The sequence below is a fragment of the Miniopterus schreibersii genome (assembly GCF_964146895.1).
Source record: "Miniopterus schreibersii genome assembly, chromosome: 2".
In the NCBI taxonomy this organism is placed as follows: Eukaryota; Metazoa; Chordata; class Mammalia; order Chiroptera; family Miniopteridae; genus Miniopterus; species Miniopterus schreibersii.
In genome coordinates this window covers 143,822,880-143,850,385 of record NC_138102.1, presented here as the reverse complement: position 1 = coordinate 143,850,385, position 27,506 = coordinate 143,822,880, and the positions used below count along the sequence as shown (strand labels likewise).

At 44.0% G+C, this 27,506-nt stretch overlaps 2 protein-coding genes and 1 pseudogene across 7 annotated transcripts in view; 2 read left to right on the top strand and 1 right to left on the bottom strand.

Annotated features, from left to right (window-relative positions):
* Positions 1–27,506, bottom strand: part of ADCY6 (adenylate cyclase 6) — a 45,879-nt gene that overhangs the window by 4,636 nt on the left and 13,737 nt on the right. For 2 of the 5 annotated variants that reach the window (XM_081128371.1, XM_081128370.1), the window contains 6 exons: positions 26,990–27,025; positions 26,777–26,906; positions 26,219–26,482; positions 25,255–25,459; positions 24,331–24,455; positions 21,622–24,110 (listed from right to left, as the gene is read on the bottom strand). In XM_081128371.1, coding sequence (XP_080984497.1) covers positions 23,985–24,110; positions 24,331–24,455; positions 25,255–25,459; positions 26,219–26,482; positions 26,777–26,906; positions 26,990–27,025 — 886 coding nt within the window. In that variant the 3' untranslated portion in view covers positions 21,622–23,984. Of the gene's footprint in view, positions 1–6,317; positions 6,628–21,621; positions 24,111–24,330; positions 24,456–25,254; positions 25,460–26,218; positions 26,483–26,776; positions 26,907–26,989; positions 27,026–27,506 lie in introns of those variants that run through there. The other 3 variants (XM_081128369.1, XM_081128368.1, XM_081128367.1) reach the window with 3 other exon arrangements.
* SPMIP11 (sperm microtubule inner protein 11) lies at positions 72–21,095 on the top strand (the record flags this gene model as incomplete). Its single annotated transcript, XM_081128372.1, has 4 exons — positions 72–150; positions 18,657–18,779; positions 20,494–20,638; positions 21,047–21,095. The coding sequence occupies 4 exons, from the start codon at positions 72–74 to the stop codon at positions 21,093–21,095; spliced, it is 396 nt and encodes a 131-aa protein (XP_080984498.1).
* LOC308553589 (elongation factor 1-beta pseudogene) lies at positions 4,311–5,776 on the top strand (annotated as a pseudogene). Its single transcript has 2 exons — positions 4,311–4,325; positions 5,279–5,776. The product of its transcript is annotated as an elongation factor 1-beta pseudogene (transcript).

Genomic DNA, 27,506 nt, shown 5'->3' with positions numbered 1-27,506 from the left:
ATTACCATGGTTACCAAATGGTTCAGTGCTCCAGCCTGGAACCTTCCAGAAGAGGACAGGAAGGAGCTAAGATGGCCTTCTTCAACTTATATCTACTGGGATATCAAAATTCCTTTCAGCAAAAGAAAAGGGACACAACTGAAGAAACAAGTAAGGGGGATATAGAGTAGAGGGTTAGAAGGCCCATTTCTTAGCTATTTCTTTTCCTACCTTGGATTAGAGATTTAGCCCCCAAGATTAACAATTCCACTTGTTAAAATTATGGAGTAGGCAGAGTATCCATTCGAGTTCCCTCTCCTGTCATTTAATATCCTTATTAAGATACCCAATTTGTTCAACCAAATAAATTTATTCATTTGCTCATTTAGCCAACATTTATTAAGCACCAACTTTGTGCCAGGCTTTATGTTGGTGACTGGGGTTACAAAGATGGATAGGATAAGGCCTCTGCCATAAAGTGGCTATCAAGTGAAGAAAAGTATACAAACAAAAAATTTGCAATTGTTGTGTGAGATTCAATTAAATCTGGAATGTTATGGAGACACAAAAGAGGAAGTACTTGACACTGTTAGATTTGAAGTGAGAATAGGGGGATCCTTTAGAGAAGACCTCATTCACAAAATGCTTTCAAAACTGAATGTTAAAGGATGATTGGAGTTCACCAAGTAGACAAGAAGGAAATATAGCACAGACAAAGGAACAGAAACTTGAGAGAGAGCCATATAAAGTGAGCACTCAAGTCCTTGAGTACAGGTAAATGGTGAAGTAAACAAGTGTGGAGAGCAGGCCTTGAAAACTAGGCAGGGGTCAGATAATTGAGGATACTGTTAGTCATGCTAAGCATTTTAACTTTATAGGGAGATGTTGAAGGATTTTTAGTTGGAGGTATCATACTTGTATTATATCCACAATGCCTAGCAGTGCCTCATACATAATAGAGATTTCATAAATATGTATTTGTAAGGTGAATGAATGAATAAATAGTATAGAATGACTAACCAAAACAAGTTAGGGGAGGCTTTGCAGGAGATGTGACAATTGATTAAGGCCTTAAAAGATGACTTGTTTGAAAGCACAGAAATGGAGAAGGATTTTCTGGGCAGAATAGAGGGCATGTGAAGAAAATTAAGTATAGGCAGGTACTAAAGCAAAAGTTATGTTGGGGTGAAGGATGGGGGTTACTGGAAAAGTATGAAGCACAAAGTTAAGGTTGTGAATGATGGGTCTTGTATAGGCCTCCACTGGGTGCGCTCTGTCTTCTTTCTAATTCCATCATAGAAGCTCTGTTTTACATATCCAGCTTCCAGGTAAGACTTGTACAAAGAGTCCCACTGATGGGCCTAGGAATCTCTTAATAGCCCTACACCAGCTGTCTCCACTTGCCGACACCCTTCTGGGTCCCAGCATCATGCCCTGGGGCTACTGTTGACTCCAAATAAAGAGCTCTTCATCCTGTCTCAGAGAAACACGCTTGGCTTAACCCACAAATTTCCCTTGTTCCAGGCCAAGAGTAGACCTCTCCTGGCTGCTGCAATCTTGCCTGTCTCTACTAGACGGGGCTTCTCACCATGAGAGAACTAAGCGTCAAGCCTGGGGTTTTCCTACCCAGTTAGTTAGCCACTTAAACACTGGTGGACAAGACTTGGTACCAACCCAAAAAGGCCTGGGTCTCATTTCTGATTAATTTTTTTGTAGGTTAGGCAGAAAGACTTCACTTTATAAAAACTGGAGTCCTCTGTGGGATGATAGGGAAGTATCCTGATAACATCCTCTCATCAAAGTTTTTTCATTCCAGTGGCAGACTATCAGAGCAGGAGCCTTGGCTAAACTGTTGGCCTAAAATGTAAGGTTAAAGGGAAGACTGGACATCAAGTTTGTCTTCCCTAATCCCTCACTTGGTTCTCCCACTCCCTTCAATTTTACACCCTCTTGTTATTTCTCAAGATTTGAACAGAGGAGGTCCACTTGCTAACTTCTAATTAATCCCTGACTTTGTTTAGTCAAGCAGTTAATAACAACTATTTATTTAGCATGTACTGTGTTCCAGGCTTTGTGCTGAGAACTCTACATGCATGATTCCAATAATCCTCTCAACATTCCTGTGAGGTAGGTATTACTATTCCCCTTTCACCAATAAGGAAACAGGCTCAAAGAGATTAACTTATTTACCTAAGGTCACACCGATAGAGTGAGGATTTGATTACCAATTGTCAAACACCTATGTCTGTGCTCATTTTTAAACACTTATTTATGGAGACAAATGACACAGGTCCTTTGCTGTGAGCAGACCACTGTACAAATGATTGGTGGTCCAGCCTTTCTAGGAAAATCTATTAACCTCTAAAACCTGAAATTCAAATGCCAGGTAGGCTTTACCTAGAGTTATTTAATTCACTGTTCCCCAACAGGTGGTTCTCAAGATTGTCAGGAGCTCACCATTCACTGGAGATGAATAGTAACTTTTTGCTCAGCTAATGGCTATAACTGTTGACTTGGAGACTTTATGGAGTCAACACTTTGTAACCTTTTCCCAGAGCCCCTGGGCAACTTCTCAAGAAAGTTACAACATTCTACAACTTCACAGTAGTGTTCTGCAAGCACAGAAAAGAATAACTGGGTCTTTTTCTGATCTTTTTTAAAACACACACACACACACACACACACACACACACACACACACACACACTACAGAATTACCATTATGTGGTCCACCTGTTATATGCAGGCACAAAAACAATAGTTTTATTTGTTTTCTGTGCTTAAAACTCAAACTTTGCTGTAGTTATTTGTGAAAATGCAATGCTAGGAGTTTAACCATATCTTATTTCTCCAAATAAAACTAGGAAGTTTCATTTCTAGGGCAAGAATTTAGCAAAATCACCTTTTGACAAAGCAACTAGTTACCACTGATCTCATCTTTCCAGGAGGCATCTTGGAGTAAATGTGGCCCATTGGACCATGGAGTATGGCTCATCTAATCAATACCCATAAACTCCTAACCACCAAGTAGGGATCCCTGGTATAAAACAGCCACTAGACATCAAGCTAGCAAGCTTGGATAATTAATAAGTCCTACATAATGAAAGTTGAATGTAATTACAGTAGAATCTTATCAAATAGTTGATTAGTTAATTTAAAGGAAGATTACATTGTAAATTGGGGAATCAAGGAAAGATATATTCCTTATATATTTTAGTTTCACTTAATATGTATAACTAGATTTGCCAACTTTTCAAAAAATATATCTTTGATTTCAGAGAGAGGAAGGGAGAGGGAGAGAGATAGAAACATCAGTAATAAGAGGTTCATTGATTGGCTGCCTCCTGCATGCACCCTGCTGGGGATCAAGCTCACAACCAGGGCATGTGCCCTGAGGGAGAATTGGACCTCCATCTCCTCAATCATAGGTCGGTGCTCAACCACTGAGCCACATCAGCTGGGCTCACCAATTTTTTGGATACAGTACCAATTCCTTTTCTTTGAAAATGTGTCTGTTAATAATTTTTCCCCTTCAATGCATCATCTACAAATTCCATTTGGGTTTATTTAAAGTGGATTCAGGGATTTGCAAAGCAAACTTATTTTTTAATGATTTTCTTCAAATCCTTTCGTTTTCCCTCTCATGTCTAATCAATAGAAATATTTTAAAGTTATCTTTTTACTTCTTTTTCCAAGTATTAAATATGAATAGTGCTAAAAAAAAAAGCTTATAATGAAAATAAGAGTTTTCTGCCTCACACCTCTCAGCTCCACTCTTCAAAGATAATCATTTTCAACTATTTTAGTTGTTTCTTTTGGCACTACCTTCCTAATTCTAAAGAAAAAGTTTACATGCATGTATTGATTTATCCATTTGTGGTTATTATATATTGCCTTCCTGTTAGGACAGTTGAGAATTTAGCTTTCTTATACAATACCCTGCTCCTCCCCTCTCCCAGCCTAATTTTCCCAGTATGGTTATATCATGGTCTTGGGTTTGTGGCAGGCAAAATTTTAAGACTGGCCCTCGTGCGGCCGGGTGTGGCTCAGCAGTTGAGCATCGACCTAGGATCCAGGCGATTGGGGTTCGATTCCCGGTCAGGGCACATGCCCAGGTGTGGGCTCGATCCCCAGTCAGGGGCGTGCAGGAGGCAGCTGATCAATGACTCTCTCATCATTGATGTTTCTATCTCTCTCTCTCCCTCTCCTTTCCTCTCTCTGAAATCAATAAAGATATATTAAAAAAGAAAAAAAAAAAAGACTGGCCCTCAGTGAAACTTCTCCTTGTATAATTCCATTCCCTTTGAGTGTGGGTGGAATCTCTGAATATGATGGATAACACTCTGGTGATTATTACTTCATATGGAGAAGGAGAGACGATCTGAGCAGGCCTAACTTAATCACACAAGCCCTTTAAAAGCAGAATGTTTTTCCCAGCTAGCAGCAAAAGAGGAATTCAGAGATTGGAAGCGTGAGCGGGATTTGACACCTCATTGCTGGCTTTGAAGATGGAGGGGGCCACATACCAAGGAATGTGGGCGGCATTTAGAAGCTGAGAGTAGCCTGGCTGACAGCCAACAAGGCCTCAGTCCTATAACCCCAAGAAACTGATTTCTGCCAACAATCCGAATGAGCCTGAAAATGGACTCTTCTTTAGAACCTCCATATAAGACCCCAGCCCAGCCAACTCCTTGATTTCAGCCTCGTGAGACTAAGCAGACAACCCAGTCAAGCCTGCCCAGACTTCCAACTTATAGAACTGTGAGGTAATCAATGGATGTCGTTTTCAGCCATTAAAGTTGTGGTCATTTGTGATGCAGCAATAGAACATTCATACAAATTTAAGTCAATAGCCTTTTAGCCTTACAAATATGTAAAAATTGTTCATCACTAAGCCACATAATGTCACTATGATAACTTTCCTTTCTTGTTCAACTTTTTGTTTATCCCTAAAGTTAAGAATCATGACCATTTTTTTCATTTGCTTGGTTCTCCATATAACTGTTGTTACTCCCCCTACCCATATATTTCAAGGGCACTGTCAAATGCCCAATGATATTTTTTCCAGTCACTCAAAACACAACAGATAATCCATCAATTCAATTTTTTCCTAAATTGCCTCTCTCCCACTCTAGTCTGGACTGTTCACTCTCTAAGTCTGGTGCATAGCTCTTGTTCTGAAATTTGCTTTTGCCTCCAAGGATTTATTTCCTGTTTCCTAGAACCCACGTTTTCTTTCTCGGTTTATTCCCTGTCTTTCCTGGTATATGTCTTCAAATAGCTTTCTAAGAATGTGTAGGAGGATAATCACACCAAGTCTTATGAAAAGGAAAAAGCCAGTCTGTCAGGAGTGAAGAAAGCTTTAGGCAAGTATGGCCCCGCTAATGTGGAAGACACCACAGGAACTGGAGTTACCAATAGTAAAGACGATGATGACATTGATCTCTTTGGATCTGAGGAGAAAAGCAAAGAAGCAAAGAGGCTGAGAGGAGAAGGCCTTGCACAGTATGAGTCAAATAAATCCACAAGCCCTGCGCTTGTTGCCAAGTCTTCCATCTTACCAGATGTGAAACCTTGGGATGATGAAATGGACATGGCAAAATCAGAGTATGTCTAGGAGCACTCGAGCAGATGCTCTTCTAACCTGGTTCCAGTGGGTATGGAATTTTTTTAAAAACTTCAAATACAGTGTGTAGTAGAAGATGATAAAGTTGGAACAGACATGCTGGAGGAGCGGATCACTGCTTTTGAGGACTATGTGCAGCCCATGGACGTGGCTGCTTTCAACAAGATCTAAATCCATCCTGGACCATTGCCCTTAAATAAAAGCTTGAAAGACTAAAAAAAAGAACAAGCAGAGGAAGAAAAGAAGAAAGGTGTAGGAGGTATATTTTGAGTCCAGAGTGGTTTTATAGTGCCCTCACACTCTGTCTGATTTCCGGACATGGAATTCTAGGCTGAAAATAATTTTCTAAGAATTTTAAAGATATCTCTTTATTGTCTTCTAGCTTCTGATTGGATTCTTTTGTGTGACTTATTTCTCTCTAGGAGCTTTTACTTTTCTTTTTGTTCCCTAGTTTTCTGAAATTCCATAATGATGGAACTTGATGTAGGTCTTTTTTCATTCATGATGATAAAAAAAATCCATGAGCTTTTTCAGTCTGGAAATGTGTGCCCTTCATTTCTGAGAAATGTTCTTTTATTCTTTAATGTATTCTCTATTTTCTCTCTTCTCTCTTTTTGGAAATTCCATTTGCCAACTATAAAACTTCCTGAGCTGATCCTCTAACTTATTCATCTTTCTTTATATTTTCTTTGTTTTTAATTTTTTATTCTTTGGGAGATTCTTCAATTTTATCTCCCAACCTTCTGTGTTAATTGTCTATTGCTGTGTAACAAATTATTAAAACAACAAACATTTATTACCTCGCAGTGTCTGCGAATCAGCACTCCAGGAGCGCTCAGCTAGGTGTGCTGGGGAATTCTCCGGGTGGTTGCCCGCAGGACGCCCAGCAGGGCCTGCGGTCACCTGAGCGGCTCCACAGTTCCTCTCTGCCCATAGAAAACTCCTGCTTCTCAGCCCCGGCGCCTCTCCATAAGCTCCTGAATGTGCTCACATGCTCTGAGTGTTTCCTCAGCACAGGTGATCTGAGAGAAGGGGGGAGAAAGAAGCCACGGTGCCTTTTTATGACCTGGTGTCTAAAGTGACTGTCACTTCCAGCTTATTCTATTTGTTAGAAGAGAATCACTAAATCCAACCCACACTCAAGGTGAGGGGAGGTAAGCTCTACTTCCTGAAGGAAGGGATATAAAGTTGTGGACATATGTGAAAACCACCACAACTTTAAATCAGAACATTTATAGCAACAGAATGAAAGATAGATAAATTAGACTTCATCACAATTTTAAAATTTTTTTCTAATGTTTGGATTTTAAATAAGCATAAACCCTTAAATTAGTAATCATGAGAGAATATTAAAGTTGTTAAACAGTTGCATGAGAAGAGTCTGTAGGCCCAGATAATTTTGATTTAAAAATTTTTCAAAAATTTAAGACAGCCTGGACAGTGTTGTTCAATGCCTATGAACCAGGTCACAGTTCAATTCCTGGTCAGGGCACATGCCTGGGTTGCAGGCTGCTCGATACCCAGTAGGGGGCATGCAAGATGCTCTCTCCCTCTCCCTTTGTCTCTCTGAAATTAAAAAAAAACAACAACATATTTTAAAAAAATTTAAGACAGATAATTCCATTCTTAAAAGCACAGAAAACAGCCCTGGTCAGTGAGGCTCAGTTGGTTGAGTGTCGTCCCATGCACCAAAAGGTCGCCAATTTGATTCCTTGTCAGGTCACATGCTTGGATTGCAGGCTCGATTGGCATGCAGGAGGCGGTTGATTAATGTTTCTCTCTCCCTCTCCCTTTCTCTCTCTCTATAATCAATAAAAACATTTTTTAAAGCACAGAAGACAATGAAAATAACTGATTAAGTTTATAAAACTAACACGAAACTGATACAATAACAAAACATAATATACACTATAGTAAAGAGAAATCTGTAGAGCAATGTAAATATAAATGGACAAATCCTACTAACAGGCCAGATTCAAAAATATATTAAAGATCCCTAGAGAAAAAGCTAATGGAGTTCATCACTACCAAACCAGTATTACCAGATACTAAAGGGACAGGAGGAGGTAGAAAAAATATGAATAATAAAATGGCAATAACTACATACCTATCAATAATTAGTTTAAATGTAAATGGATTAAGTGCTCCAGTCAAAAGATATAGGGTGGCTGAATAGATTAAAAAACAAGACTCAAGTGTTCATTGATAGACAATTGGATAGAGAAGATGTACATATATATGATGGAATGTTACTTGGCCATAAAAAAGAATGAAATCTTACCGTTTGCAGCAACATGGATGGTCCTAGAGGGTATTATGCTAAGTGAAATAAGTCAGAGAAAGACACATACCATATTGTTTTACTTATATGTGGAATCTAAACACCAAAATAAACAAACAAAACAGAAACAAACTCAGATTCAGAGAACAAACCGATGGTTGCCAAGTGGGAGGGGGTTTGGGGGACTGAATGATAAAGGTGAAGGGACTAAGAACTACAAATTGGTAGTTACAAAAAAGTCACAGGGAGATAAAATACAGCACAGGGAATATAGAAAATAATGTTGTTATAACTATGTATGATGTACAGGGGGGTATTAGACTTATCGAGGGGATCACTTTGTAAGTTATATAAATGTCTGACCACTATGCTGTACACCTGAAATGTGTAATATTGAATGTTGACTGTAACTGAAAAGTAAAAAATAAAAAATTAAGAATATATTGAGGGTGAGGGTGGGGAGAATTTATAGCATATATGCATAACCCATGGACACAGACAATAGTGTCGTAAAGGCCTGGGTCGGGGGGTGGGGTGCAGGGTAGAAGGGGTCAGTGGGGAAAAAAGGGGGACACATCTGTAATACTTTCAAAGATAAATTTTTAAAATATATATATATTAAAGACAATCATCTATCATCAAGTAGGTTTATTCCAAAAATACAATGATTACTTTATATTAGGAAATAGATTAATATAATACATCACATCTATATGTCAAATTAAAAAGATATATACAACAATCTCACTAGAAATTAAGAAGTCATTTGATATTTTTTAAAAAACACTTTGTAAATTAAAAGGATATTCCTTAACATAATAAAGACTTCTCACCTTACATCATACTCAAAAATAAATTCTAGGTGGATTAAACAGCTAAATATATAAAACAAAATTATAGCAATATTAGAGGAAAACAGACTATTTTTACAATCTTAGGGTGGTTTTGGAAAAATTTTCCTTCAGAACATAAAGACCAGAAGCCTGATAAAAAAGATTGGCAATTTTTTCTAAGGAAAAAAATTGTTAATTATGTATCAGAAGATATCATAAAGTTAAAAGGCAAGAGACTGAGGGAAAATATTTGTTATATATAGATGTGTGTACATATATGTACATAAACACATATATATGTATGTGTATAATTGTGTATACACAATTATACACACAATAATATGTATAATTCATGTATTTAATAATATTCCAAATATACTAAAAGCTTGTAAGTAAGGAACCAATCCAGATTCCCCTTCTCATACAACATCAGATATTTACTTATTGGGAATTGATTGTGCCAGGCACGTGTTAGGCACTGGAAATACAACAGTGATTAACTCAGAAAATAAATAAGTAAATAAAATACTCAGGGATTATAACAAATGCTGGGAAGGAAATAAGGGGCAAAACAATAAATCCAAAGTTATTAACTGCTGGCCAGAGGGCCAGACTCAGCCTGCAGAGTGCTTAAAAAATAAAAAATAAATAAATTGGACCAACATTTAAAAATCAGGAGATTTTACGTAAAACCCCCATTTCTAATTTCTCTTATAAAATTAGAACTGTCAACACTGGCACTCAATTCCCACATGATCACAACAGCCAGAGCGCAGTAGCAGCTGCCCCTTGAGGTGGGACAGGCTTCTTGCTCAGCTTGCGTTACTCATAGACGTTATCTGCCAGCTCCGACAGGCAACTGCGTTTGCAGGTGACCCTGACGGACAGTAGCTTGGGAAGGCTCACTTTGTACAGAGAGATCAAGGAGGTAATAGTTGAGCACCGCCCTGAAGAATGAGAACGAGTCAGCCAAGGGTAGATCTGAGGCTAGAGTTTCATCTTAGAGGAGCAAATTTCCAAATCTAGAAGCAGTGCAAGGCCCGAACTACAGCAAACACCGCCCCTCCCCCTTTGATGCGCTGCCTCCACTGGGTCCCCCGGCGCCTGGAAGTCAGCTCCCACTTCCCACATGCCATTTACTGCGCACACCTGAGACACCTAAGCACTGTGCCAGCACCCACGACCTCATAACAGAAAGAACCTTAGGACAGTATTTCCAATCATCCCACCCTTCCCGCAAAGACATTCAGGCAACCTGGCTGCCCTCTGCCAGATTTGGTTTCAACCAGGTGAGACTTCTGCCTGAAAATTCTATTCAATAGAAATGAGAAACAGCATAATGGGAAATGTCTCATATCTTTCAATTACTTTGGAACTGGTTTGAGAAATTCACAAGGAGGACGGGGAGATTATGGATAAAAGATAGCATTCTATTTGGGTCCTAGCAAGGCCACATCCACCTTACTTGCCCATCTTTCTAATCCCAATTTCTACATTCATTAATTCAAGGAACACACAGTTCCTAACTCTATGCTCACCCTTAGTTCCACAACCCAAATGATATTGCGGAACTCTAATTTGAATCTACACTTGAATAACTCTCTGGCCCCACTCTCTTTCTGGCTGATATCACCTTGTGATACATTCACTCGTGTGGTTTGACCCTCCTCTGTCCACCAGCACCAGCACTTCAATCTGTTCTCTGTGCTCAAATCAACCACACTCTTACCTGGCCCTCCTAGGGCTTTAATTGCAACCATAAGCTGAACCTGTTAATATTGGCACTTTTCATTCTTAACATTCTTACTATAATGATATTTTGAAGTCATTCACAATTCTTCTTCGAAGATAGGTTTTTCTTTTAGTAGGTGTGAGTGTATTAACATTCAACTTAAAAAAAAGCCCACTCAAGCTTCCTAATTACAGTCATACTGAAAACTCATAGAGGTGAGTCAACACATATAACTGAATATTCTGCCAGTCTCTGCCTCCTTTTCTTTTTCCCCTGACAAAGAACCAAAATAGAAAAACCAAAGAAGAAAATGGAGCGTGGGTAGCATACTTTGTTCTATCCTCAACTTCAGAAACTGTTTTTATCCGGTACCCAAAGTTGTTCAGGTTCAGGGGCTAAATCACAGTAAGCAAATTCAGAGTGATTCAGCTTCCTCACCTGTAAATGGACATAATGCCTTTCTTATAGATTTGCTGTGGAGATTAAATAAAATAATGTATGTAATATATCTAAGACCTAGCACATAAAACTATACAACAGACGATTGGAAGAAAAGTTATAAATCATAATATATAAGTTCCTATTTACAACTGGAATATATACCTTTCCTATGACTGGAATACCATTGTCTACTTCTCAAGACATACTTGCCAGGATAAACCTGGGAAGCAATATTAAACCATAAGATTCCTTGAGAGAGAGAAAATATGCTGGCTGGCTTCAAACGATCTTTCATCCAGGTCCTGAATGAGCCCGATGACTGCAGCTGCCCACAGAAGAGCACCCCTGACCAGTGACCAGAACTCTCACGTCCTCTAATCAGCGGGTTCCTGCCCGCCCCAGACTCACTCTTCCTGACCCTAACACTGCAAGTTCAGCCTCGCTTCCAGAGCTCGTTCACTGTATACCCAAGTCTCATGGGTACCTAAGCTTTCCCTTCTCTGGCCTGCCCAGGGGAGCATGGCCCTGTATCTGTCCTTTCCTTTGTTGAATCTCTCTCACCACCTGCTTTGAACCCTGCTCTCCTACCTACTCTTAGCTTCTTACCTAGATGCTTCTCTTGGTCCAGGAGTGTCTTGGTTTCGATTTCAGGCAAATTGACTCTTATCTGGCCCTTTGCTGAAACAACTCCCTTTTCATAGGGTTACATGAAAACCCTAGGTCAAGCTAGACCTTATCATAACACAAATCTACACTGGTTCACTGACGGAAGTTTCAGAGACATATCGATGGGGGTGGGTGGTAGAAGAGATTATTCTTGTTCTAGTCTAGAGACAAATGACCTATCCCTGCCAGACTCTCCAGCAACAGCCCTCTAGCCACAGACACAATGACATCCAAGCTATGCACATCCAAAGGACCTCACTCTATCTTCCTCCACTGCTGCCCCTAATATTCCTCTTCCCAGAGGAATTCACTAGTCCTCAGAGTTGCTCTTCCAGTTCCAAATGAATCTCTCCAAAGAAAACCTAAGTCTCAAGTTTTAGGTAAAAACTGAATACATCTTACTTGCATTATCATTTTCTGGATCCTGTCAGAGGGTGTAATAGGTTGTTTTCCCCATCCTGGCTGCAATGTCCTGGCTCAATCTCCTAGGTCTCCTGGCCTCTCCCAGCTGCCTGTTCTGTGACTCACCTGTCAGGAGACAGCTGGGGATGCCATTCTGAGACTCCAGCAGAGGGCACTGTAGTTCTGGCTTTTCACACAGAAGCAGGAATTCAGCCAAGAATGAACTGGCCAAAGCCTCTGAGCCCCTCTGCCTTTCCAAACGGATAGACCTGCTATAGTTCTAGAAATGCATCTTGGAAACAACCCATATGTCTCACAGCTGCTACAGACCACCATCCCCTGTCTGCCTGAGACTAGAGAGAAGGTACTCAAGCTACTCATAACTACAATCATCCAAAACCTAGGGAACTGGCACCTCCAAGGTGGGTGACTGTGCTGCAGCAGACAGTCCACTTTTCCCACATAAGCTCAGCCTTTCCCCACTGGTTTTCCCCACTGGGACTGATCCAGACCACTGCAGAGTGGCCACCAGGTTCCAGTCATCTTCCCCCATGTTCGCCATAGGAAATAATATTCCACGTTTCAGTGGAGCTCAGGAAGCCAGGGTTCTGCCTCTGGATCAAGGTAATGATATCATGTCCTCCACCCAACTCAAGGCTGCTCTGGGGTGAGCAGACACCGTTGACAAGGCTCCCAGTGAGCTGCACGTAAGGGGCCCCATCAGAGGCTAGTCCTATCAGTCTATGTTCTCTCTTAGTCCTTGGTCTGTCCTGGATGCCCTGATTAGATTATTTCCAGAGTCGGTTTGGTGTGGTGGTTAAGAGCATGGGCTGTGGAGCCAAACTGCTTGGGTTAAACTCATGTCTCTGCCATGTGCTAGTTAGTTATGTGATCTTGGGGAAATTACTGAACTTCTCTGGGCCTCTGTGTCCGTTTGTAAAACAAGATAATAGTTCCTACCTTTTATAATTGTGCCGAGCACATTCCCTAAGCATTGGCTTTCTTGTCGTTATCTCTAGAGGATCCACGTGGTCCATTTTACGTCACAGTCTGCAGCCAGCACTAAGCCTCTCTGTAATCTCATGCTCCATCTTCCCCATGTTCAGGATCCTGAGCAAGTGCACCACGTTGAGGAAGCTAGTTTTGGACATGGAAGCCAGGCACTCCCCCATATGTGAAACGTGCCCTGCGGACTGGTCTGGTTCCCCGGGTTCATGCTCCTGTCCACTTCCTCCCGAAGCACCGGCAACTCCCTTGTACCAGGGAAGACAGTCAGTCAGTGCCAGACGGCCTTCCAAACACACATCGGCCCATTTCAACCTCAACGCCCCAGCCAACTTCAAGGGATTAATACCCAGCAACGGGTCTGACCTTCTGGATGGGAGTCATTTGTTATGTACGATAAATACCACAACATTTCTCTCAAGCTGCTCTTACATGACTTTTTAGTCAGGGAGGTATTACTCTGCTAGCAGTAACACCAAGCCTAAGACAACTGCAAGTAAGGAGGGTTAGATATTATCACCACTATGTACTAAGCTTCTGGAACAGGCAGGCAAGTGCCACAACCTGGAAGTCAGAATTCTGGGAGCCACTGAAGCACACATATTTTAAAAATTCTTCAACCTGAAAATATTATGGCCAATCAGCCCCGATTCCAACTAACAGAGGCAACAGGAAAAGTAGTGGATAACTAAGGTTTCATGAAGACTCCAGTGGCCCTGGGAAGCCTATAATATTGAGAAATCTGCAACATTAATTTGATTAAGTGAAAGATCCACCCACGTACTTTTGCACACCCCAGCTGTCCTTTACGGTCCACTCAAAGCATTCAGTGTGGTCTATAGCAACACCCATTTCATGGCCCAGTTCTAGAAGAAACTCTTCAGGGTACTCCATATCTATTTAGCCCCCAAAACCCATATGAAGCATGGTATTTTGGGTGGATGAAGAACCTCCCCTGTTCGACCATCTATCAACAAAATGATGGATTCTACTACCTCGTCACAGTGGAATTTGCTTATAAAGAGCTCACTGCATCCCTCCACTCAAAGTGTGCTCTTTCACAGAGTCTATGGCATGATTCTTACCTACCCCTCACCACCCTTCACCCCATGTGGCTTCCAAACCTGAAAGCTTGGAGAAGCTATGGTTACCAAAAGTATCTTCCAGCTTGCCAGAAACTGATGTGAGGAGTATGTCAACAGGTGCTTGATTCAGGAGGAAGGCATCCAAGTGAGTAATACTGTCCAGCACACCTCCAAGCACGCAGTAAACCACTCATATGGGAAGCTGGGAATCTACTATTTGGAAACTGAGATAATAGAGATCATCTGGCTGTGCTCTTGAGGACAATCAGGCCTTGGGACCAGATAAAGAGCTCTCACTGTCACCTGCACCCAGACCAACAGTTACTCACAGTCCAGACCCCATTCCCACTAGGAATATGCTCCTGTTCTTTCTCCTCAGTCTACATCTGCTTGGCCCTGAACATTCTGCCACTCCCAACTTGCCCGAAGTCAAACCACCAAACTCAAATTACACTGTTCCCAGGAACTAGCCCCTCTCATTGCTGTAACCTGTGATGAAGCACAGATCAGCCCCCTGGTTCAGTCAGGCTTCCAGAACTCTACACCCTGCCACCTCCCCAGGTCCTCAACTGTCTGTAGAGGGAAGGAATTCAAATAGTATCTCAGAGAATATTAAAGGGGACTTCCATAGGAGTGCAAAAGTGAGAGAGGAGGGACAGAGATGATGGAGTGGGGCCAAGCCAGGAAGAAGGGGGAAAGCAGGAGCTGGGGAAGAAGTCCAGAAAAGAAGTGGCATCCCCACCCTCCACCAGAGGTGAAGCAGCAATCTCAACAATTTCCAGAGAGAATGGCCAACTTTCATCCAGTCCCTGACAGCTCAGGATTCAGAGGTGTAAGCCAAATCTTATTTAAGCAGAATATAAATTAATTAAAAGAATATTGACAGTCCTGGCTGTGTAGCTCAGTTGGTTAGAGCGTCGTCCTGATATGCCAAGGAAGCAGGTTTAATCCCTGGTCAGGGTACATAAAAGAATCAACCAAGGAATGCATAAATAAATGGAACAACAAACTGATGTTTCTTTCTCCCCCTTCCTCTCTCTCTCTCTCAAATCAATCAATATATTTAAAAATTTTTTTAAGAATATTGGTGTGATTATATCAAGCTTCTGCATAGCAAATGAAACAACAAAATGAAGACAACTTGCAGATGAGAGAAAATATTTGCAAACCATATATTTGATAAAGGGTTAATATCCAAAATATATAAGACACACTTATAACTCAATAGCAAAAAAATCTGATTAAAAAATAGTCAAAGGAAAAGACCTTTCTCCAAAGAAGACACACAAACGGCCAGCAGGCATATTAAAAGATCATTAGTCATCAGGGAAATGCAAATTAAAACCACAATGAGATAACACCTCACATGTGTTAATAAAAGAAAAAAGATAAGTATTGGTGAAGATGTAGAGAAAAGGGAACCCTTGTGCACTGTTTGTGGAAATGTAAATTGGTGCAGCCACTATGGAAAACAGTATGGAATTTCCTCCAAAAATTAAAAATAGAACTACCATATGCTCCAGCAATTCTATTTCTGAGTATATACACAACGGAATTGAAATCAGGATTGCAAATTGATATCTGCACTCCCATATTCATTGCAACATTATTCACAATACCCACGACATAGAAGCAGCATAAATGTCCATAATGCATGAATAGATAAAGAAAACGTGGTATATGTATACAGTGGAAATCCTGCCGTTTGCAACAGCACAGATGAACCTGTAAGACATTATGCTAAGTGAAATAAGCCAGACACAGGAGGACAAATACTACATGATACCACTTATATGGGGGACTTAAAATAATAAAACTCAGAAGCAGAGAATAGAATGGTGGTTGCCAGAGGCTAGGGGGAAGGACGCGGGGGGAGGTAGTAGTCAAAGGTTACAAGTTTCAGTTGTACAAGACTAGTAAGTGCAGCATACAGTTTATAGTTAAACTGTATTACATACTTAAAAGTTTGCTAAGAGGGTAAATCTTGTTAAATGTTCTTATCACAAAATAATAACAATAAAGAGGGAGGGAGGAAATCTCTGGAAGGGATGGATACGTTTATGGTATAGATTTTAGTGATGGTTTCACAGGTGTGTACTTAGCTCCAAACTCATTAAGTTGTATGTATTAAGTACGTACAACTTTTTGTGTCAGTTACACAGTAGTTTTTTAAAATATTGGGAAGCAAAAATAAATTTTAAATTTTAAAAGATGAAAAAAGAAAATATTGGGAAGCACATAAAAGGTGTAGAAGGAACAAAGAACCAAGCTTGATGGATAGCAACCAGAAACACTGTTCCCAACCATGCTGTAGACCTGGCTGGGCACAGAAACTACCACATTCAATGCTAGGGTGGGCACTGCTGGCACCAAGGATGCTGGGCCCTGCATACTGCTGCTAGAAACAAGTGTGGCTTCATGGCTACAACTTCCCACCCATAGAAAAAGACTTTACATGTTCCTTGCTTCTTTGCAACCTCATCTTGGATTAAAAATCTGGAGCACATGTATTTGATTGGCCTAGCCAAACTCTTTGCCCATGCTCTAGCTGCAAGAGTGGCTGAGTAAGTCCAGCGATTTTTCAACCTTGTTCATCTCATGGCACACAGGAACTAATTACTAAGCTTCTGCGGCACACCAAACAATATCTTTTTTGCCGATCTGACCCAAAAAAGGTATAATTTTGATTGATTCACACCAAATAGCTATCGTTGTGTTGGCTGTTGTCATTTTTTTTTTTATTTGACAATCTAAGGGAAAAAATGTCAGTGCCCCTGACTAATTGGTCAGATATCGCATGTTTTACAAATTCTTTGCCGCAGGACACTGGTTAAAAATCACTGTCTTAGTCTATTCAGGCTGCTATAACAAAATATCATAGACTGGGTGGCTTATAAACAACAGATTTATTTCTCACTGTTCTGGAGGCTGAAGTCCAAGATCAGGGTGCCAGCATGCTCAGGTAAGAGTCCTCTTCCAGGTCTCAGACTTCTCTGTGTCCCCACATAGTGGAAGGGATGAGGGAACTCCCTCAGGCCTCTTATATAAGGACACTAATCCCATTGTTGAGGCCTCTGCCCTCACAATCTACTTACCTCCAAAGCCCTCACCTCCAAATACCATTACCTTGGGCATTAAGTTTTCAACACACGAATTTGGGAGAGGACACAAACATTCAGACCATGGCACTGGCCAAGTAAGGAAGATCTGGTCTTTTCAGCCTAGCGATTTATAGGTTTTGCCTCAGAGGGGATTCCCAAACCCTCACAATTAGATCTACACTATTCCGCTCTGTCCTACCCCACCCTACCCTGCTCTACGCTAGCCCCATCCCCTGTCCCTCTCCACTATAGCAGCACTAATCAGGCTCCAGATCAATAGCAAGCTGAGACCTCTCTAATACTTCTAACACTTGCTATCCTGCTGCCTGACATGCTCTTCCTGATATTACAGTAAACCCTTGATTTTTCAGACCTCGCTTTAACAAACTTTGGATTTAATGGACAAAATTTCCAGTCCATATGTCATATGTGAAAATTAACACCCCATTAATTTTAAAATGTTTTTAACCAAGATTTGCTTATAATTAACAGGATTTTTTTTTTTTATTAATTCAGTTATTTTTAACAAATTTTAGCAAATAGGCCATATGTTGGAAAAAAACACTACAATAATTTCACCAACATAAATAAATATTACATAATAAATATTACATATCTACAACTATAGTCTACATATTTAAATCCAAGAGTCACCACAAGTAGACAATGCTCAGTGAATGATTAGCACATGATCACGCTGCACTGTGAGTGGTTATTGGTTCTGTTGCCCTGTGGTGTGACTTTCTGCAGCAGTTTTAAGGCAAACTGGCAAGGCTCCCACGCGCACTAAGCCACGCCCCAGCCGTGTGCCCCTGTGCACTCATGGTGACTGGTGAATGCGCGCATTTACTAGGCCTATTCAGTATAAATTTAAAATTATAGCAATACATATAGAAAGCTTTTCTGTGAAAATAAATTTTTTATACATACTTAATTTTAATTACATAAACATGTCTACATAAGTAAAAGCAGGTAAACTAACTAATTTTTTAACATACATATTTGGAAAACCTACTTTATTATATAACGGACTTTCAGCTTTAATGGACACTCCCTCGCCCAAATTAACCCATTATATCCAGGTTTTACTCTACCATGTCCCACGAACTCCTTACTCTCCAAGACTTAGCTCAACCATAACTTCCCCTTTAAAGCTCTGCAAATATGCCAATCCCAGAAAGGGAGTGTCCATTCAGATAAAGTGCCTTTTTCCCCCTGCACTAACCCTAAGTATCTATCCATATCTTGATTCCAGCAGGTGACTCAAAGCCCAGGAGTCAGGGAGGAGCAAGAGAGTGGTGGAGGTCTCTGGATCATGGGGTTCTCCCTCACCCCTCTGTCACAGGCATTGTGATTTGACTCCTGAGATCCCAAGAATGGAGAATCAGATGTGGGTGGCTAGGAGAGATCCCTACCATGTCCCTGGCTGGCATGGAGACTAGAGACTCAGAGAATCAACGAGGCCCATTTGTCGAGTACTCAGATCAAGCCCGCTCTCGTTTCAGACCACAAGGAACTGGTGCCCACGAAGCTTCCCCCGATTATCTCAAAAGATGGGAATTATTCTGTGCACCAGAATAGCCACACAAAGTACCACCGAGCTGTACGGAAGGTGCTGTTAAAGACATGTAAGTACCTTTGAATGGGCTGTGTCTGAGTTCCTAAAGAATGGCTGGGCTGAGGCGAGGCATCGTTATGGGGCAGCAATAAAAAGAGCCAAGAAGGGAGACTGAGAAGACAAGGGAGAAAGTAGACCTGAGTGGTGGAGTGAGCAGCATAAAATAGAAATGGAATCAGACTTGGAAGCAGAAGATCCAGGTTTGAGTCCTAGTTCTGCCTCTTTTAAGTGTCTCACCTTGAGTAGTCACTTATCCTTAATTAACCTGCTTCCTCATTCATTAAAAAACAGAACAAGAAACAGAAAACACCTGCTCTACAATCTTACAGAATTGCTATGAGGATCAAACCAAAAATGAGACAATATAGGAAAGTACTTGTATGTTGTTATTGCTATGCCTCTGAGGAGTGGAGACCAAGCACTAGCTTCGGAATTTGAACTGAGTTTAAGTTCCAAACAAGTTGTGTGACCTTGAGGAAGTTCCTTTAAACACTTAACCGGCCCTAGCTGGTTTTGCTCATGGTTAGAACATCAGCCTGCAGACTGAAGGGTCCCGGGTTTGATTCCAGCCAAGGGCACGTACCTCAGTTGCAGGTTCAATCTCTGGCCCCAGTTGGGGCCCAGGCGGGAAGCAACCAATCCATGTGTCTCTTGCACATCAATGTTTCTCTCTCTCTCTCTCTCCCCCCTTTCCACTCTGAAAAGCAATGGAAAAAATATCCTTGGAGAGGATTAGAAAAAATAAAATTAAAAAGACATACATGAAGGAGTACCTAAGAACTATTTCTAATAGCAAAACTTTTTAAAAGCTTATTATCAATTAACAAGAAAACAAGCCAAAAATGTAACATTTACTCGATGGTATATTAGGGATATATTTTTAAAATATGTCTTTATTGATTTCAGAGAGAGGAAGGGAGAGGGAGATAGAAACATCAATGATGAGAGTCATTGACTGGCTGCCTCCTGCACACCCCCTACTGGGGATGGAGCCCACAACCTGGGCATGTGCCCTGACCAGGAATCGAACTGTAATCTTCTGGATCATAGGTTGATGCTCAACCACTGAACCATGCCAGCCAGGCTGTTAGAGATTTTTTAATAATGTTTATAAAGACTATATGCTCAGAATATTAGGCTATAATTCTGAATTTTAAAAATATAACAATTTTATACACTGGTATAGATTTATCCAAGTAAATAGTGAAAATATGAAAATATCTAAATAGTTTTGACATTCTTTTAAGAACACCTCTAATACAACATTTAGAACATGATGATACTTGATAAATGATATCTATTAGCAGTATGTAAACATGAGGTAGTATCATTGCTAAGTTTCAGAGAATTACCTGAAATGAACAAAGGAACTATTTCTGAGAGGAGGGAAGGGAATGAGGGTGATTAAGCCAAAAAAAAAGAATCTGTGGACCCATCTTGCACATTTCCCAAGTGGGTTAAGTACTTGTTTTCCCACTATCTTAGCACTTGGAGAAAGCTCTCTTGGAGATGGGCTTAGTAACTCCAGGAAGAACCAAAACTGATTCAACTGACCATGAAGGGTGTGAGGTGCTGGAATCAGGAAGTAAAGCTGGGTGTGGTGACCAAATTCCTGGGGCTTCTCAGCACCGGGTCAGACCCAGCGGCCAGGCTGGGCATGAGGCACAAAAGGGAGTAGAGAACTCAAAGAAATCGGATAACACGTCCTTCCCCAAACCTTTCAGTCCCCAATCAAGTCTTTAGAGTCCCCTTGACTGACGCTCAGAACTTCAGCTTCTGGAGATCCCACGATCCAGGAGAGCGCCCGGAGGAAACCATGCCCTGGATCCGCAGCCCTCGCCACTGCCTCATTAAAAGCCCGATGACCAGGTCAGGCTGGGAGGGGTAGGTGGGGGGACCAAGGGACGTACTCCCTACCCTCACTCAAATCTCTAGAAGCTTTATCATCTCTACTCAGAGTTAGGGAATAGAAGGCCTTACCAGGGAAAGTGGGTAAGAATTTGGGCAGTGGTGGCATTCAAAGGACTTAAAGATTTGTGTCTTTGATTCGCCTTGTGGATAGGGCTTCTGAGCAGGCACAAGACAAGTGTCTATAGCATTCCTGTGGGAATCCCCCCTCCACTGCTGCCTCCCTGCCCTCCAGCCGCCATCCATTGGCAGTAGCCCTACTTCCTCACCCCTGAGGCAGTCTCGAGGGCTATGTTTAAGGCGCCCCCACCACCACCACACACACACACTCCAACCTGGCCTGGCTGCATGAGACCCTCTCTTTTCCAGGTTTATGGATCACTCTACCCTCAGTGACAGACTCTTCAGTCTGTATTGAGCATGACGTGTTTGCAGAAGGACAGGACAGACTGCAGAAGGAGGAGGAAGGGGAAAGAGGAAGGTGTCCTGGTCCTGATGGCTGACTTATGGGAGGAGGGGATTGAAAAAGCAGTGAACTTTAGATTGGACCAGAAGTCACTTGTATGCACTGAACATGATGGGGAGGGAAATCATCCCAGTGCCCAAATTCCTGTGAAATTAGGTATGTGAGAAGTTCCTGAAGCAGCCAGAACTTGGTGTTTGATTTGGGAGGGGCCAGGACACTGGAAAGACCACCACGGGGGGTCCTAACCTCATATGTGAAAGAGGTCAGATCTGGGAAGACTCATTGGTCCTCATGATGCTGAAGGACCTAGAGTAGTTATGCTCTCTGAAGACACTGCAGCTTCACCTTGGCCGGGAGAAAAGCAGAGGAAGCCCTCTGACTATAGACGGGAAAGGTCCACCAAGCCCTCAGGCAGGAGGCTGCCTCCCATTCTGACCCAACCCGGAGCCCAGAACAGCTGCAGAGAACAGGAAATTTTACAAAGAGTTTGATTTTATTGATATTTAAATATATTAAATATTTCACTGAAATACATGGTACATCACCATCCCCCCTCCCACAGTGGTTACAGTATAAAACCAAGTCCCTGGGCCTCCCATCCACCGATTTCCCCCACCAACTGGTGAGGAAGGAGACAGTGGTAGCCCAGGGGAAGAGCATGGCTGGCACTGTGGTACAGGGAGCCAGGGTGTGGACATGTCCTTCCTGCCTAGCAAGAAGCAGAGACAAGTCACCAAAGACTGAGGTGTTCCTGCTCTGGTCCCCTTCTACCCTCACGCCCACCCCATAGCTCCAAGCAGTCCCTTCCTATCCAGGGATATGGCTTGGGGGAGGGAAGTTGATTTTCAGTCTAGACCAACTAGTCTTTTCCCCTCCTCCTGCCCTGGCTAATGAAGTGCCTAATGGCCTGTTTGGTTGATGCATGAAGATCCTCCAAGGCAGGCAGTTCAAATCAGAAACCAGGCCTCTACCAGGAGCTAGAGTCAGAAAGGGCATGAGGAAGGGCAAGAGTGCCACCTGCCCCTTCTACCCCAACCCAGCAACTCTGGAGCCCTTTCTCCTCTCCCTCTAATGACCTCCAAGACAAAGCAATCTTCAAGCAAAATTCAGGCTAGTGACCCTGGTTTAAATAGGTACGGACAGAGAAACCAAGGCACCAACTAATTCAGGCCAGAGGCAAGAGGTTGCAGGGAAAGAGATTAAAAAGGAGGCAGGAATAAGAAGGGAACAGAGAGTCCAGCCTCCTAACCCTCCTGCCAGCCCTTGCAGGCTTCATGGGGATCGGGGAGCCAGGAACGTGCTAGACTCAGGCTGAAGGCTGGGGAAGGACAACTTTCAGGTTCCCCTGCCCCATCCCTTAGTACCAGTATCTGGGTCCTCAGAGGGATCCCATGCTATACTAGTCCCAAAGCATACCATGCCCCAGGACACCAGCTGGGAAACCCAGGCAAGTCCTGAGCCTCTGCCCACCAAACCCCAGACAGTTCAGGCTTGGTCTCTGCCTCAGGCAAGGAGATAGTCATGCTGCACACATGGCCACCAAATGGCACTTAGGGATTTGGCACAAAAAGGACTCTTTTCCTCAGGGGCCCCTTCTCTCTTTTTGGGGGAGGGAACCCCTTCTCTTCCTACGACACCAAATCCCATTCCTATGCAACCTGGGTGTCTCTCTCCATCCTTTGAAACCAGAAACCCTGCCTTATTCCCAGAAGACAAGAGACCCATAGGAGAGAGGCAGCCTGGGGTGGAGAGCTGAGGAACTGGAGCACAAGGACATACAGCCCTGGACAACAGACACACACAAAGACTGACATGCACACACATTGCACAGACACACAGGCCCTCCCCAGTGCCAAAGGCTTGGAAGGACAGTATGGGATCAGGGTCATTTTCCTCCATGCCCTGGCCCTTTTCTAATTTGGCAATAGATGGGGTAGAGATGCTCCATGCCCCCTTGCCAGCAGACAGTAAGAGAGCACTGGGGCAGGATGACCTGATCCTGGTCATCAGGCCCTCAGACCAGAGTCTGGCCCCACCCCTCTCCCTGGCAAGCCTGCTCTCTTTGGCACCTGCAGGTGAACTTCCAGCTCCTGCTCTGACATTCCCACACAAATGCCTGCTCTCTGGCCCGGCATTTTCACAGTACCAATGAGGCCAGATGCCCCTTTCCCTGGCACTTTGCAGGAACTGGGGCTAAATCTGAGCTGTCAGAAGTCCCTTTGTTCCCCTTTGGGGACAGATCATGGGACTAGGATTTGGCAAATGGAAACATTCCCCCGAAATATGCACAGAGCTGGGTCCCAAGAGCATCTCCCTCCTCTTCCTGTGCCTAAGAGGGAGAGCTGGCTGGGGTCGGGGGTCCCCAGGACCATGCTGGGGATGCAGGCATAGCAAAGGCAAGCATGGAATAGGCACTCTTCACACCTGCCCCAGTCTTTGTACAAAGTATTCTCAGGAAAAAGGGAAATGAAGGGCCCAGCCCTGATCCTGTTGCCCAGACAGGGAAAGGGTAGGCATGGCAAGCTGCCATTTCCGTCTTTCAGGCAGGAAGGCTCCCACTGCTACCCCCTCCCCTGCTCCCAAAAGCTGGAAGAAAGGAAAAGGGACAGCCTGGCCCCAATTTAAAAAGAAAGTCACTTGCAAAACCCTCTTGGTATCTCCTCATTCTCCAGCCTGAGGGTAGACGAGCATGGTCCAAGCACAGGCTGCTGGGATGTTCCCTTTCGTGGTCAGCAGGGTCTTGAGGCTAGGTGCCCCCTGCCACATCTTCACCCAGCGAGCACAGAGTCCACTCAAATGCCCACCTTGGTCCCTTCAGCTAAATTTTTTAGCTGGGCCCTGCTAACTGCTGGGGCCCCCATTGAGGAAGTAGGTGGTCATCTCCCCCTTGCCCTTCACCTTGACCACCCCTCGACACTCCAGCTGGTAGCCCTTGGCAGCTAGAACCTGGTACAGGTCCGTGGTCACCTAGGGGGGTGGGAACGGAGATAGCTTAGCCTGGGATCCTTCCTGCTACATTTGTAGGGGCCCAGAGGTCCTCTCGTCACACTAGCTGCCTTCCCCCAGTCCCCACCCCACCAACCACAGCACACTGCCACCCTATCCCTGTCCTAAGGACTGCAGAAAGGGACCTTCAGAAGTCCCCCAGACCCAGACCCATCCCAACCTCTATTCACATTCCCCTCACCTGGATTCGGTCAGGAACTCCTGTGCTGTCCATCCGGCTAGAGACATTCACTGTATTCCCCCAGATGTCATACTGTGGCTTCCGAGCCCCAATGACGCCTGCCACCACAGGGCCCATGTTCAGTCCTGGGGTGGAGAGAGCAGTAAGACACTGAGATGAGTGGCTGTACCAGAGTCAGCCCAGGGAGTCATCCCACCTCCTGGCACCTTTAGAAGGATCCAGAGAAGAAAATGGCAAAGGGACAAGTGTCCTGGTTGTAAAGAATGGTCCTGTCAGTTGAGGAGCTCCCACAAGTCAGGGCGGCTCTGCAGAAACAGTAGCTAACCTACTGAATGTGCGCTCTGTGCTAGCCACTCTGGTAAATGTTTTCACTAGCCTTTCGTCCTCTCAACAGCCCTAAAACGTAGGTATCGTTAACCCCATTTTACAGATAAGGCAAGTGAAGCTAAGAGAAGTTAGGTGACTTGCTAAATAAGCCAGTACACGCAATATCCAGAATTCAAACCAGACAGTCTGACTCCAGAAGCCATGCCATCAACCACTCCCATCCTCAGTTCATCTGAGAGGAAGTGCCTCTTATCAGACTGGCTGCAGATAAGGGCACAAGTACTAGAGTTGACATAAACCTGGTTTTGAATCCCAGTTCAACCACTTACTAGTTAATCTCTGAGACTCAGTTTCTTTATCTGTAAAAGGGGATGATAATGTGAGGATTAAAGTGTGCTCACAAATGTCTAAAACAGTGCCTAGCACATAGCTGGGCCTCAATGAATGATCTCTGTCCTTCATGGCAGACAATATAGTGAGAGAAAGAAAACCCACAAGAGTCCTGGTGGGGAATCTGTGATGCCATCCTGCCTGCTCCCTGAGCTTCCCCCCTGAAACAGCCCTGAGAAAACCCTCCAGGCCACCAGACCCTCTCACCAATCTTCATCTGGAAATTGTTGAAGGAGTGCTCATTGATGTGCTTCATCTGCTCCATGAGCCGCATAGCATAGTCAGCGAGGGCAGTGATGTGGGAGCGGCCCACCTGATCATAGGTGCTGGCGTTCAGCCCAGAGGCAGCCATGTAGGTGCTACCAATCGTCTTGATCTTCTCCAGCTGCCGGAACCTCTCCTCACTGATGATCTGGACAGCACAGGGGGACCCGCTGTCAAGGCAAAGAGGCCAAACCCAGCCCTGCCCCGGTGCTCATTCCTTGCCATGCCCTGGCCCCCTTCCCCACTGCCCTGTCTTAGCAGCTCCCCCTCCAGCTGCTGCTCTCAGAGCAGGACTGAGGAACCAGGAAAACAAGGCCTCCTTCACCAGGCAGCCATCAGAACCCAGGCTGGGGCTTGAGCACAGAGCTTCAGGTCAATTCAATAGCTCACTCACAGATTCCAGAACCACAGAAGGGATATCAAGTATCAGTTATACCAACCCTGACCTTTTGGGAAACTGAGGCCCAGAGTTAGGAAGTGCCTCCCCTCCAGAACAGTGGAGAGCCCATTGCTGATTTGGAGATTCAGGACACTTCCATATATTTTCCTTCTATTTCCTCTATTCAGAGGGACCATCTTGCTTACTTGGCCTTATGGGGCTCTGTCCATAGACTCTTGCCTTTCTCTTCAATGACATTCACCTGGTACCTATCCTGTCTCCTCCAGATCCTCTTGTCCTCCTTCACTCTCCAACAATGACCCTACCCCACTGGGGCTCACCTCCTTGCTGCCTCTTAACACCTGTATGGGTCCCTATCTTGCCTCCACTGTACCTACCCTTACCCCTGCCCCTCACATCTCTGGGTCCCGTCAAATTTCCCTACCTTCCCCACCCACCCTCTCCAATCCTGGCCGCCTCAGCCACAGTTCTCCCCACCCTGCCAGCACCAGGTGACTGGACAAGTACCTCATCAAAGTCAGCGATGATCTCATTGAGCAGCCGAAGGCACTCGACACCCTCATTGTTTGCCTCCAGCTCCACGTAGAACTCAGAGAAGTTGGCAATGGAGGCAAACATGACAGCCACACACTCACAAGACTGATAGTACAGCTCATCATTCCGGCGCTCCCGGGCCAGAAAGTGGGCGGCCACATCCTTGGGCAGGATGTTATGCAGCAGACGCCGGTTGTATGCCTGGAGCTCCTCCATCTCCTCCTTCTCCCCTGTTGCCTGTGGACACCACACCCATCACCCATTGCCCAACACTCACAAGGGGTGGGTGCAGCAGCCAACGCCTGGAGATGGGCATCAGAGGGAACCACGTGGGAGAAGAAAGGCATGGACAGATAAGGCCTTAAGAACAGGCAAAGGGGTGAAGGGGGCAGGGACACAGAGAAGGCATGGAGCCAAGGTGGGCTTGGGGCAGCTGGAGCCTTGGCGAGCTAACGAGATGCATTTCTGGTTTGGCCGAGGCTCTGCCCCCAAAATCTATCCCCCCCCTATTCCCCCGGCCCACCCAGTCACCTGCAGTTTCCAGAGGAAGTCCAGGCGGGCAGTCGATTCCACCTGCTGAGCATGCAGATACAGTGCCAGCGCAAACACCAGCAGAATCACAGGGGTCATGTATTTGAGTGCCACCCTCCCTGCAGCTGGGCTGCAGGTAAGCAGAGGCATGCTCAGTGTCTGAAGGAGGTATGTGGCAGCCCTACCCTTCACTGCCTCAGAGCCCTCACTTACCAGTCCAGCCCACTGAAGGTCTCATTGGAAGAAGCCCTGGCAGGAAGACACAAGAGACAAAGTCATCAGTTGTTCCTGGGATACTGTGTGGGGGCAGGGAAGGGGAGACAGAAACTGCACTTACTGAGCACATATCATAAACCAGGCATTGGGCCAGGACTTTGCTTATAGTCACTCATTAAGAACAGAGGTTCTACTCCTGGTTCCTCTACTTGCCAGCTATGTGACCTGGAACAAGTTGCTCAACTCTCCAAGCCTGTTTCCTCATCAATAAAAGAGGTATCAGATCTAAATAGTGCATGCAAAAGGCTTAGCACAACAGTGTTAGTTACTATCATCTTTACAACCACCCTGTTATATAGGTGGCATTGTCATTTTACAGATGAGGAAATTGAGGCTCAGAAAAGTTAATTCACCTGTCCAAGGTCACATAGCTAATGAGTGGCAGAGCAGAGATTCAAACCCAGTGGACTCCAGAGACTTTTTCAACTACACCAAGCTGTGGCCACATCACAAG